General features: G+C 48.7%; 1 protein-coding gene and 1 long non-coding RNA gene across 2 annotated transcripts in view; both read left to right on the forward strand.

The window, feature by feature from the left end:
- Nucleotides 1-13939, forward strand: part of LOC125962024 (uncharacterized) — a 216687-nt gene that overhangs the window by 87248 nt on the left and 115500 nt on the right. The window lies entirely within an intron of this gene.
- Nucleotides 520-1190, forward strand: LOC117198865 (V-type proton ATPase subunit e 1-like). Its single transcript, XM_033416939.2, has one exon. It carries the CDS (start codon nucleotides 547-549, stop codon nucleotides 790-792), a length of 246 nt encoding a protein of 81 aa, XP_033272830.1. The 5' UTR covers nucleotides 520-546; the 3' UTR covers nucleotides 793-1190.

A 13939-nucleotide genomic window follows, 5' to 3' on the forward strand; every position in this document is an offset into this window, starting at 1 on the left:
CAGAGCAGCCAAAAATAATAGATAAATAATGTTTTTAAGCCTTTACCAAAATCATAAGTGAAAAAAAAACAACTTATGTTTAAAAACTTAATAAATAAAATAAAATAAAAAGCAGGCAGCCAGCCCATGGGCTGTAGTTTACTGATTTTTTTTTGAATATTGTGTTAAATTTCATTTCTCTTGATTACTGGGTTTTTTGGGCCTATAGCAAGTGCCTACTCCCCTCATCCTAGACCTGGGCCTGTCACAGAGGGTCCCTTTCTGGACTACAAACCCCAGGGAGAAGAGGTCAGGCCTGCAGAGATCAACATACCCACGTGAATCTGGCTTGAGATCACTCTCATACCACATGTGCTGAGAGCGCCACGCTGGTCAGCAAGTCAGAACCAAGGGACTCCACAGATCCTGGTTCCCTGTCTCTTGGAAAATCTGATGCTACCGTATACCTGGGAAGAGTTTAGCAAGCTTTTTTTTTTTTAAATCTATTTTTTGGGGTGGGACCAAAGTGAGGCAGCAGGGCAGAGGCTGGTACCTCCCACAGAAATCATGGCATATACTGGCCTCACCGTGCCTCTCATCGTGATGAGCGTGTTCTGGGGCTTCGCCGGCTTCCTGATGCCCTGGTTCATCCCAAAGGGTCCCAACCGGGGAGTTAGCATCACCATGTTGGTGACCTGTTCCGTTTGCTGCTATCTCTTTTGGCTGATTGCAATTCTGGCCCAACTCAACCATCTCTTTGGACCACAGGTGAAAAATGAAACCATCTGGTACCTCAAGCATCATTGGGCTTGAGGAAGAAGACCTGCTCACCAGTGCTCAGTCGCTGAGGTCACGAAGAGAACTCCTCTGGGTGCAAAATCACCTCCATACGCAGACCACCTTCCTTGCCTCGCCCACTTTGGCCATCAGCTGCCTTAAACGTTCCCACCACATTTGAATATCTTATTCTACAATGCAGTATTTTTTCCTATCACATTTTTTACACTTTGATGAATGATGTATCTATTGAATCTAAACTGTGCTGCCTCTATAAAATGTTTATGTACTCTTCCAAGATAGAAAGTGCTGTTCTTCTGAGAAATAACGTTACTCTCTCCTTGGAAAGTGTGGATTTGAAGATGGTTCCTGCCTGCTCACAACACGAGAATCAGAGAAGTGTTTAAAAACTGTTACATGACAATAAGACTCCAGTGGGGCCGTCAGTAAGAGAACATGCTCAGAGGGAAAATCTGTCCCACCAGAATTATACCAAAGTATATTTTCAGGATGAATTTCTTATTTCTGCCCTCTTTTGGAATGAATTCTTTTTCTGCTTTCTATGGAAAAAAATCTATTTTTTATTGAAGTATAGTTGAATTACAATGTTGTGTTAATTACAGCTGTGCAGCAAAGTGACCCAGTTATACATATATATATATATATATATATTCTTTATCATATTCTTTTCCATTATGGTTTATCACAGGATATTGAATATAGTTCCCTGTGCTTTCCAGTAGGACCTTGTTGTTTATCCATTCTATATACACCAGTTTGCATCGATCCTTGGCCTCAAGATCCAGTAGACTCAGACAGACATAGAAAAATAAATGCAGAATGAAGTGAGATGCGCTCTTTAGAGACAGAGGAATGTGGGAATTTAGAGGGGACAACTATCGATATTTAGCTGACAGTTAGGGGAGGTTTTGCAGAGCAGGGCGTTGAATTCTATCCAAGTAGAATCGTGCCAGATGGACTAAGACTTTTCAGACAAGGACCTTGTCTTAGTTTGTTCAGCCTCTGCTATAACGAAAATAGAGCAGGTGGGTGGGTTTATAAACAGAAATGTGTTTCTCAGGGTTCTGGAGGCTGGGAAGTCCAACGTTAGGGTGCTGGCAGATTTGGTGTCTGCTGAGGGCCCACTTCCTGGTTCATAAATGTCTCTTATCACCATGTCCTTCCATGGCAGAAGGGGCGAGGGAGCTCTATGGGGTCTCATTTTATAAGGGCACTAATCTGATCATAAGGGCTCTGTCCTCATGACCTAATCACCTCCCCATGGCCCCAACTCTAAACACCATCAGATTGGGGATTCAGATTTCAACCTGAATTTTGGGGGGACACAAGCATTCCGTCCCTAGCAAATCTGTACGTGCAAAGGCAGAGTGTGAAGAAAGGCAGCATGATTGGAGATGGGGAGAGGCATGGATGGCGGGGCAAAGCGTGCAGGAGGGTCAGTGATGGGAGAGGTAGATGGTAAGATAAACTCGACGTAGACCACGAAAGGCCCTGTGTGCTAAGATAAAAATCTGGATCTTATTCTCTTGGCAGTGGGAAACCATTGGAAGCTTTTAGGCAGAAAATGGCATTTTGGATCTGTTTTTAGAAAGAGAATGCTGGCAGCTAAGGAGAGGAGGGACTGAAGTTGGAAGTATCTGGAGGTAGAAAAGTCAGTTGGGATGTTGTGCAATAATGAAATGATAAAGGCGTGAACCAAGACAGCGATGGCGGGGAGGGAGAGCAGGGACGGAGCTAAAGAGATTTCTGATGAGAAGCTACACCACTTGGTGACTAAGGAGACATGAAGGATGAGGGAGAGGGAGGAGTCTCTGTTGATTTCCAGGTTTCTGTTTTAGGTGATTATGTACAGCAAACAAAACAGGGGAATATGGGAGGAGGGGCAAATCGGGGAACAGAGGATGTGCTCCGTTTAGGACTTGTTGACTCTGAGTAGATGGAAGATATGCAGATGAAATAACCAAATGAGATGTGATGGGCTCAAGGGGAAGTTTAGGCTGGAGATATGCTGTGTGGAGATCTCAGGTGAGCTGAGCCAGAGGGAGGGTCTAGGGAAAAAGAGAGCTGAAGATGAGAGGCTGGCAGAGGACGAGTGGAAAGAGATGAGGGAGACCAGGGACCAGCGAAGAGATCCGGGAGCAGGAAAGAGTGATATCCAGGGGACCAGGAGAGCTGATAGACAAAAGGAAGAGAAACGGTTCTGTGCAGCAGAGCGGTGAGGACATGAAGACGAGAACCAAACCGTAGCCTGAAGACGAGGAGGTCATTTGCGTCTCTAGTAAGAGCAACTTCAAAATCTGCATCTCTACTAAATCCACGGACTATCACATCTGTTTCCATGGGCTGGTGGGAAGAGGCCTGAGGAGTTCATGAGAGGTGAGGAGGTGGATGGTGCCTTCGAGAAGTTCTGGGAAGCTAATGACTCGAACAGGATGTTTGCCTCCAGCAAGGGTTCACGTGAATGAACGCCCCTTCCACTTACAAAGCCAGCACTTCCTACAGAGTCTGCAATGAGATGGGCAGGCAAGCACCCCGAAACACACCTAGCACAGTAAACCTGTGTTCCTTTCTAAACCGGCTGACATGGTCTGAAATGGGGGGACAACTGGAGGTGGGAAATGATGAGGTTTCAACCATTCAAGGGTTCTTAAGGCACTGAGCACCTACTACGGACCTTTGAGATGATCACATACGGACCAGGAAGTGGATTCATGGCAGACAATGATGGAGATGGTGGGAAATTCTCCCTGTTCCCCAACACGCATCCTGGCTCCCTCCACACAGAGATGAGAAGAGTTGACCCCTTAATGCACTGGTGTCTGCAGGCCCCGGGGAGCCCTGTACCCAGGGCTCTCCTCCTTCCAAAAAGTACGAGGTCTTGGGAGCCATGGGGTGGAAGCCTGAGGGTGTGGACTGGCCCTCTGGCCTCAGGCCCACCCAGCCAGGGAGGGGTTTTCCATCCACTACCCCTCCTCCCACCTCCACCCAGGCCCTGACCGGAACAGCCAGCCTGCTGAGGGCTCTCCCGGAAGTCACTGGTTATTCTTTCAAAAGGAGCCAGAGTTCCAAAACCAAACTTCAAATGCCTTCCCTCCCACATCCTCCCACAGCCCCACCAGCCTGTCTATCACTTGAAGCAGTGAGACTTAGAAACCAGAAGCATGGAAATGACATCAGCAGACACTGGACAGAGACCTGCAGCAGAAGGAGAGTGGGTCTGGGGTGGGGGGTGGGGGGCGAAGAGCAGGGGCCTTAACTGACCTATCACCCCGCCTGCATTCTGCTTCCCCCCCACCCCGCCCCAGTCCTTCGGGCCTCCAAACAGGAAGATCCTGTCTTCCTCAAAGCGAGAGTAATGTTCGCTTCTTAACTCTAATTATTCCAGCTGACCAGGAATGCAAGCAAAACCAAGACCAACTGTGATGCTGCGAATAGATACCCATGTGAAAAGATAGAAAAGAGAGAGAGACACAGGCAGAGGACCAATGAGCCAGGGGAACCCAGGACACATCTACTCACAGATCAAACATCATGTCCCTGCCTCTCAGGAAACGCCGGGCTACCACCCCAAGATCCCTCTTCTCCCCAAACCTCCCCCAAATACCCTCACATCCATCCTTTCTCACCCACCCCTCTGCTGTCCCCAGCCCTAGATCAGCCCAATGATCCCTGTTTCTTGTTCATATCAGAACTGCAGTCAGCAGATTTTAATATTGTGTATCCAGAAGGCGCCGTGAGACTGTCCTCTTGGGATCATGCTTCACTCCCCAAAGACCCACGACAGTGTGCAGAATCGCCAGGGAAGCCACGAGAAACAACACAGTGACAATTGTTTACAGGAAAATTTGGCTGGGAGAAGCTTTATTCTCACGTAAAATCAACCCAGATGGATTATGAAGAAGAGAGCGACACGCATGAAGTTTTAAATAAAACATCATCTTCCAAATCATGTGGGCTAAATACAACGTGAGATCCAGGATTAGAGCCTGGAACAGAAAAAGGACATTGATGGAAAAACCGGTGAAATAGAAATAAAGACGGGAGTTTAATTACTAGTAAGGTACCCATGTGAATCTCTCAGTTTTAATTAAAGTACCTTGGTTAAATAAGATGTTAACATGAGGGGAAACTGGGCTAAAGGGTGTACGGGACTCTGTACTATCGTTGCAACTTTTCTATTAATCTACAATTATTCCAAGGGACTTCCCTGGTGGCCCAGGGGTTAAGAATCTGCCTGCCAATGCAGGGGACACGGGTTTGATCCCTGGTCCAGGAAGATCTCACATGCTGCAGAGCAAGTAAGCCCGTGTGCCATAACTGCTGAGCCCACGTGCCACAACTACTGAAGCCCACACGCCTACAGCCCGTGCTCCGCAACAAGAGAAGCTGCTGCAATGAGAAGCCCACGCACCGCAACAAAGCATAATCCCAGCTCACCACAACTAGAGAAAGCCCGCGTGCAGCAATGAAGACCCAACACAGCCAAAAAATAATAATAATGATAAATTTTTAAAAAATAAAATTATTCCAAAATTTCAGGTTTATTTTTTCTTTTTTTTTTTTTGCAGTACACGGCTTCCCCCGTGTTGGAGCACAGGCTCCAGACGCGCAGGCTCAGCGGCCATGGCTCACGGGCCCAGCCGCTCCGTGGCATGTGGGATCTTCCTGGACTGGGGCATGAACCCCGTGTCTCTTGCATCGACAGACGGACTCTCAACCACTGCGCCACCAGGGAAGCCCTAGGTTTACTTTTTTTAAAATCATATGACTCTTTCTAGCTTCCTGACCTCCCCACTCCAACCTCACTACTCCCCCACCCCCCACCCCACCCCCACAACACAAGTTCACGATCTGCTGCTCTATCAGAGTTCCTTGGGTGGCAACCACTAAGAGCCCCATGAGGACAAGCTGGGGCCAGAGGCAGGATGTGTGGTCATAGGCGGATCTGAACCAGCTCGAACACAAGGAAATCAGAACCACAGACAGACCAAAGCCCTGGAATTTCAAATCTTTCCAGATCTAAAGGTCATTTGTTCATTCAATAAGTATTTATCCTAGCACATGCCAAGCGTTGTGCTAGGCTGCTGTGAAAATGGGGTTGTGGGGGAAGAGGGCTGCAGGTACAAAATGAATAAGACCCAGAAAAACACACAGTCTCCTCCCTTAAGGAAGCAGTGAGGGAAACAGATGTGCTCCCCATGCAGTGAAAACACCCGGCAGTGACTGGAGGATGGGGATATGCACAAAGCCTGCCAGGGTGATCAAGGAAGGCTTCACAGAGGAGGTGGCATAAGCTCCGGCAGCTATAGTTCAATTGCTCCCTATGACCCAAACGTAGTCACATACAAGCCACTGGCTCTGGCAGCTGGAAAGAGGAGCTGAGGAAAAGTAGGGCCATGCCTTCTGCAAATATCAAGTGCTGTAGCATCATAAAATCATCATCATCATCATCACCACCACCATCAGGACTCTGATGGCCCAGTGGGAGGCCCAGGGCCCTAAAGGGAGCCCCTGGTGAGGGGAGAACAGGCGTAAAGGAGGCCTGGGGCTGCTTCCCATACCTGCAGCTAACAGGGCCACTTCCAGGCGGCCTGGGGCGTGTTGACACAGCTGGGGAAGAAAGACTTGTCTGCCTCATTAATCACTTCTGCACAGGAGCTCCAGGGGCCTGAGCTAGCTCTCCCCGGGCTCCTGAGGGTGGAGGGGGTGCCTGGCCTCAAGCTGGGAGCCAGGGGAAGGTCTGCGGAGGCCAGGATGGCATGGAGCAAGGCTGCCAGGCCCCAGGGACCCACCCAGGCCAGGGGATTTCCCAGCCAGGATGTTTGTCCGAAGAGCAGCAGCCTTCCTGCCCAGAGGTTAAAACTGCTTCCAGTCTGTTGCTGGTAACCCCCTAACAGGCAAGTCCCAGGAGAGGATTTTTTTTTTTTTTTTTTTTGTCTCTTGTGGCCAAGCCAGTGTCAGTGGCTTACCATGTGATTCGTGACCTTACCTAAACCCAGAATCCCGTGTGTGTGTGTGTGTGTGTGTGTGTGTGTGTGTGTGTGTGATCACTGCCTTTGCTGAGAACAGGGAGAAGATCCATTCGAACCGGAAGGCTGTTTTAAGCTCTACGAGGGAGAGGATAGGAATCTGTGGAATTATTTCTTCATCCATTGTTCATTATTCATCCCACAAACATTTAGCAAACACCTACTATGTGCCTGGCACTGCTCTAGGAGCCCAGAAGACAGCCAAGAGCAGAGAGAAGGTCCTGCTTTTCTCAAGCTTGCTTTCTAGAGAGAAGGGCAGAGAATAGGAAAAGTGTGTTCACCGGAGTCATCAGGAAGGCCAACGCCCTGAGCCCAGACACAGTTTCCAGAAGTACCTTCCCTGGGCATCTTCTTCCTCTCTCCCTCACAGAGGGTCCCCACCCCAAGTCTGAACCTGGATCCCTGAGGCGGGACTGGCAGCTGGAAGACAGGAAGGCCTGTGTTGTCTGCTCCAAAGGGTGAAAGAAGGAGGGGTGGGCATCTCCCCTCCAGTTTAATCTTCAACCCTCTGAACTAGCACGTGGCCCAGAGGTCCAGGGTCTCTGCCCTCTCCCCACACCTCAGGGAGCAAAGGGCGCGCATGCCCTTACATGTCTCTCTCAGTCCTCACTCCTGCCTTAATTCACTCTTTCGCCTCCTTTCTTCCTTCTCCTCCAGCCCCTCCACATCCCCTGTTCTCTCTCCCCCTCCTGCCTCCCCTTCTTCCTGTCTTGCATTTTCCTGCCCAGGAATCAGACCCCAGACAGTACCTAGGAAGTCTGCGGCCTTGCCTAATAGAACCCTAATAGTCCTCGGGGAGGCGTGATAATGACATCCTCCTTAAATAAAAGGACTTAATGGAGATTTCCCAAATTTGAAAACCACATTTCCACTAGCAACCTATTCAGCCAGTGAGTGCTCTGGAAAGGAACCCGTGAGAAGCTGCAGTAGGGAGGGGGCGAGATGGGAGGAGGGAAGGAGTCTGCGCACAGAACCTACCGCTCAGGGAGCTTCCATGGCAGGACAAAGCACCTGGTATGAGGACGCAAATCCCAAAGGTGGGCCATCTCCATCCACCACCACCCCGCCCCTGCTGGACCAGTCTAGAAAGAGCAGAAGCTCAGTCAGAATCTGCAAATCCTGCGTGACCCTGGGTGAGTTACTTCTCCTCTCTGAGCCTCTGCTTCCTTAGCTGTGAGTTGGGAGATGTGACCATCATCTACCAGCATCACCCAGTGAGGGTGGGGCCGTCAGCACTCACCTGGTTCCTAGCACAGAGCAGAAGCCAAATAAACTGCATGTCGAGCTGTGACAAATACAGCTAGACTGGGGTCCTTCCTGTGAAAGAGCGGGAAACCAGAGCTGGGCCATCCATTCACCCTGGATTTAACAAAAGACCAAACTATCGCAGGGGGAGGGGAGGAGAAATGGTTTTCTGATTGCCTCTGTCACTAGGATACTAACTAACGGTAAGTGAGGTGAGGGATATGCAGTTAAGATCTTGGGGACTCTGGGATCTCTCGGTTTACTTCCGGTGATTATATAAATCTTTGGGGGGGCTCCTGTTGGTGCCTCTGAAAACAGAGATGCTAAGACCGAAACAAGGGCTCTGAAGCCCTCGTAATTCCCCCGCCCCACCGACCCCTCACCCTGAGGCAAAGAACGTGATGGGAAAGAGCAGGATGGCAAAGGTGTGTCGAAGGAATCAAGTCAGGAATCCTAGATCAATTGTGAACCCAGCTCTACCACTGACTTGCTCTGTGATCTTGGGGATAGCTCTTCCCCTCTCTGGGCCTTCGTTTCCCAAGGTGTCCAATCATGGGATTAGGTGATCTCTAAAAGCACTCCCATTCTTAAAATAATTTAAATTGGAGGTAAAATTCTTCTGGCTTGGGCCTCTCTGCAACGCATGGGATGTTGTGCGTTTGCCAACACTGCCACCTTGTGGCAGAAACACATAACTCCCAGCGGAGGCCTCAATTTGGCGCCCTTGTGGTCAAAGCTTGAACCCCACCCCACCCTCCTCCTGTAACAGAGACATATTCTTATCAACGGGGCTCTGTTTCCAAAAATGTCTCTTACAGTTTGTAACCTGGGACACTCGTTGTAAATATGATCCTGTCTTAGATAAGGAAAGGAATTACCATTTCCAAGCTCCTACTATGTGCCAGTTACTGTGGTAAATACTATGTCCTACAAACATCATCTTGTTTGATCCTGAAAATAACGCTGTGAGGAAGATATAATTGGCTTTCATTTTACAGATGAGGAGACTGGGGCTCAGAGAGGTGAAGTGACTTGACCAAAGTCACACAGTTAGAAAGAGATTACCCTGAAAGTCAAAGACCACCGGACTCCAAAGCTCAGGCAATGTGGGTAGCTAATTTGTCTCAGATATTTCAGACTCCATAGTCACAGGCCTCTTAAGATGGGGAGTCACTGAGTTGAAGGGGAGGAGGGAGCAAGGTATCTAAGGAACAGCCCTGCCCTGCTCCAAGAATGGGAATAGATGAAACCTCACCCAAGGCTCTGGGCTCACCAAGCAAATGGGGCACATCAGAAGCTTCCAGAATGTTCCCTTAAGTGCCAAAGAAAACCTCCAGATCGTAACAAAGGCATGAACCCATGACTCAGAGGAACCAATAACTCAAATCATGTGTCCGCAACAGTTTGTCAATTTATTCTGTCACCACTAGTGGAAACCTCACCACCACCTCCCAGAGGCCGTGACCAACCTGAGGTGGCAAATGAAGACAGAGACCCATCTGGTTCTCATATTCTCAGGAAAAGTGATTCCCTTCCTGACATTCCTGCACCCTAGGAGCAAAATAAGCCCAGATCCAAAAATTTTATCCTCATAGAGTTGCTAACCAGTTACCTCCTCAAACACATTAGAACATCTTTCACAGGGGACTTCCCTGGTGGTCCAGTGGTTAAGAATCTGTCTTCCAATACAGAGGAGGACATGGGTTCAACCCCTGGTCCGGGAATGAAGATCCCACATAACCCGGGGCAACTAAGCCCATGCGCCTCCACTACTGAGCCCACATGCTCTGATGCACGCCGCAAAGAAGAGCCCGTGCACGCAAGGGAAAAAGAAAAATCCCGCATGCTACAACGCGGATCCCACGTGCTGCAACTAAGACCCAGCAGCCAAATAAATAAATATTAAAAAAAAAATCTTTCACAATCCCCACCAAATGTAACCACCATAACAGCTGACATCTCTCAAGCAATGTGATTATCATCAGGAAAGATGGAAGGAGAGAGCTACACGGCTGTGTTCCAACAAAACTTTATTCACAAAAACAACAGGCCACATTTGGCCTAAAGGTTGTACTTTGTTGACCCCTGTTTTAAATTATCTTTAAAAAAAGAAACCTCCAGATCCTTTTTTTTAATTGCAATATTCACTGTATTGCAGTGGTCTGGAACTAAACCTGAAATATCTCTGAGGTATGCCTATAATCGAAAATGTGGATGTACATGCACTCCCTAACTCTCCCCACTGAGAGGGCTGGGAACAGTGACACCCCAATAGCAATGAGCACCCCTAGCACCCAGATCATGGTTTCTAAATACTATATTTAATAAAATAAATAACCAACAAGGACCTACTGTATAGCACAGGGAACTATACTCAATATCTTGTAATAATCTGTAAGGAAATAGAATCTGAAAAAGAATATTATATATATATATATATATATATATATATATATATATAACTGAATCACTTTGCTGTACACCTGAAATTAACACAACATTATAAACCAACTATACTTAAATTTTAAAAAAGAAGAAGTTATATTTAGAATGACCTTTAACCGCAGTCTGGAGATATTTGTCTGTAATTGTCTCATCCAGTAATCTTATCTTATTCTTGTGGGCTTTTTGGCCCCTTGGGGTATAAAAACCCACCCATGGACATGTCCCAGATGGACCAAGCCACTGCCAATATCTCCCCTAGAGCCCGCTAACACCGGGATGGCATAAATACTATGGCTGTATGACTCTACTTCCAAAAGAAGACTGTAAGGGCTTCCCTGGTGGTCCAGTCGTCCGTTAAGGCTCCGCGCTTCCACTGCCCACATGCCGCGCGGCATGGCCACAAAAAAAACAAAGAAGAAGACTGTAAAACTCAAAGATTAAACAACAGCAATAACAATCATAATAACATAAAGGATGCGGTGTAGTGACTGGACACAAATTTAACCAGCAAAAGTCTCTGTCCCAAGGCAAATGAGAGGAGGAAGAGTACAGCCAAGGTCTTACTCCCATAACTCTCTGTCCCCAAGCTGGTCCCCTCTAGTTCCTCCCAATTCCACATCAACAAACCCCCCTTTAAACTAACTCCAACACTTTCCTATTTATTCACAGTAGAGCAGCATATCCAAATGTCCTTCATCTTAGACATCGTCACTGTCTGTTGAGCGTGATACAATGGTGATTTTCCTTAACAGCAGCCTTCATTCCAAGACACCTGAACAGCACCTGCACACACAGACACAGTCTGCACAGCTCAGCGCCAGTGGTCATGATGCGCATAGGACAAGGGCCAGGGGTGGGCTATCCAGCAATCCCGGAACCTGTACACCCCATTCTGAGAGCTACCCGCCTGCCCATGTGCTCCCACAATTTTCTGGATTCAACACAGCTTTACCCTGAAACCCACCACGAGTCCCTCATCCCCTGCCCTACTTGATCACGGGGAGCTTGAAGAGTCGCTGACGCCGTGTGCAGGCCAGGAGAACACTTGACCTTATCGCGGAACGGTTTCTCGGGGACAGCTTGCGTTTCCTGGTAAACTCCAGAGGAGAGAAGCTTTGTTAATTGGCAGGGTGGCGGCAGCACATCCGACCCAGAGTGAGGCATCTGGTTCCACACACCCAGGTCAGAACAGCCGTTATAACTGAAGGAGCAGAGACCCCCAGCTCCTTTCCCTGTGGGCCAGAGAGGGATCGTCTCTAGGGCAGCCCCCCAGACAGACCCTCGAACCAGCCCCACCTGCCGACCATCTAGGAGGGAACACTGAATGGCCAAGCAGCACACAGCACTCATCACATCATGGGCTCCTCCGTACCATTTGGGGAGACGCAGGGCCGAGCAAAGCACCGGAAGCTGAATTGGGGCAGAGACAACTCCGGCCTCGAGAGGGTTAAAAACCCACTCTCTGGCTGTGGCTCCGTTCCAAAGGGTCTCCGTTAACACCAGAGGTCTCCTGATATCTCACTCTCTTTAATAGATTTTTCCCATCGACGTCTCAGTTTATTGACTATCATTTCCTTTTCTGCAGGGGAGCTATTTTCTGGGTCACTGATCCAACCAACTTAAAAGGGGTTGCATTGATTAGGTTTTATTGGTGGTGACTTGCACGGAGACTGAGCCGGCTTGCTCCTACCTGCTAAGGGCTCCTTTGTTTCCCCATCCCCACTGGTTCTGTTGACTTATGGGGGGAACAAAGTTGCAGCACTTAGTTGCTGGGCTTTAAGGAGGATGGAGAACTTCTGGCTGTGCTGCTTCAAGCTCCCGGCAGCATGGGGGTTAAGGCCCTTAAACACACACACACACACACACACACACACACACACACACACATAGCAGAGCTTGACTAAAGATAGAGGCAAATCCAGAAACTCCTTCATTTTGTGAGCGTTTACTGAGACCCCACCGTGTGGGATCATCATAAAGAACGCCACCTTAGTAACACGGACAGGTTGCAAAACCCTTTTGAATATATTATCTCGCTTCATGCTCACATCTCTGAGAGATCAGTAGACTATGTAGTATCCCTACTTCAAGGAGGAACCAGCAGCTTCTAAAAGAACCTGCCCTAAATCACACAACTAGCTAGTGGCCAACTCAAAAATTGAAACCTTCCCTTGTCTGCCTCCAGGGTCTCCATCCTCCTGTGCTGAGAGCCCAAGAGGGTACCGAGAGGGAGAAGGCAACATTAATATTTAATGTCAGTATATGATTATTTATGTCTGTGCAGTGCATGGGCCACTAATCAACACAGAGGAGAGTGAGGCAAGAGCAGAGCTGGAAAGGCTCCCATAGTTCCACACCCTCAATTTCCAGGTGAGAAAACATGAGTCCCAAGGAAGTAAAATCATGTGCCCCATTCAGACAATGAATTCTTTCATTCATTCGTTTTCCGTGCCAGGTGCTCGTACGTGTTCTCACTAGAGCTTCCGTGGCGAGCAAGCACCTGAGTGCAGAGAAGCAGCCAGTGCCTGCGGGGACACTCATCCATGGAGAGATAGCATCTGTCCAGGCAGCCTTTGATCCTTCTCTATTCTGGGTCACTGATCTAACCCTTTCCCCCACAAACCTTCCCACCCCACCCTGTGACTGCGAGCAGAGCGGCCCAGTTCCGGCCAGGCTCCCAGGGCACCAAGTCTCCCGACTTGGTCTTGCCCCACATCGGAATGCCCCTCCAGTCCCACCTTTCACCCTCATCTTGTGCTGTTTTAGACTCAGGTAGACCTTGTCTGAAAGGACAGCCGCTACTACCCAGAACCCTTCTGAAAGCCAACTGCCGTGTGCAAAACAAAAACTGACTGACACGGGACTTCCCTGGCGGTCCAGTGGTTAAGACTCTGCACTTCCAATGCAGGGAGCGCGGGTTTGATCCCTGGTCGGAGAACTAAGATCCCACATGCCATGTGACGAGGCCAAAAAAATATAGAGGACCGATACAATTCAACTCAGCGAGTGAGGGGCGGGGAGTGTGCCTTTGCCCAGCCATGTACATGTCTGTGTGTTTGCATTTGAGACCTGTGGACTTCGTTCAGTTCCCCACCCCCCACTTGTGTGCCTATTCATTCATTCAGGAAGCTTCTATTCACCCAGCATCTCCTCTGAGGCAAGCATTGCCCTGGCATCCGGTGATTCAGAGATGAACAAGACAGGGTCTCTACTCAGGAGTAACTTGTGGCCCAATGTGGGAGAAAAACACATGTGCAAAGAATTACAGCTATGTGTGGTAAGCACCAGAGTCGAGATATTTGCAAGGGAGAGGAGATGGAAAAGCATCTCATAAAACACCACATCTGAGCTGAGTTAGGGACAAATTAGGGTTCACCAAGTGCGCTGAGGGTGAAGGAGGGTGTTCCAGGCAGTAGAGAGAAACATGCAGGGGCATGGCGTGC

The sequence above is a fragment of the Orcinus orca genome, chromosome 19, assembly GCF_937001465.1.
Source record: "Orcinus orca chromosome 19, mOrcOrc1.1, whole genome shotgun sequence".
Taxonomy (NCBI): Eukaryota; Metazoa; Chordata; class Mammalia; order Artiodactyla; family Delphinidae; genus Orcinus; species Orcinus orca.

Bases quoted from the DNA above. Each gene is read 5' to 3' on its own strand.
- LOC117198865 (XM_033416939.2), top strand. From the start codon at position 547: ATGGCATATACTGGCCTCACCGTGCCTCTCATCGTGATGAGCGTGTTC.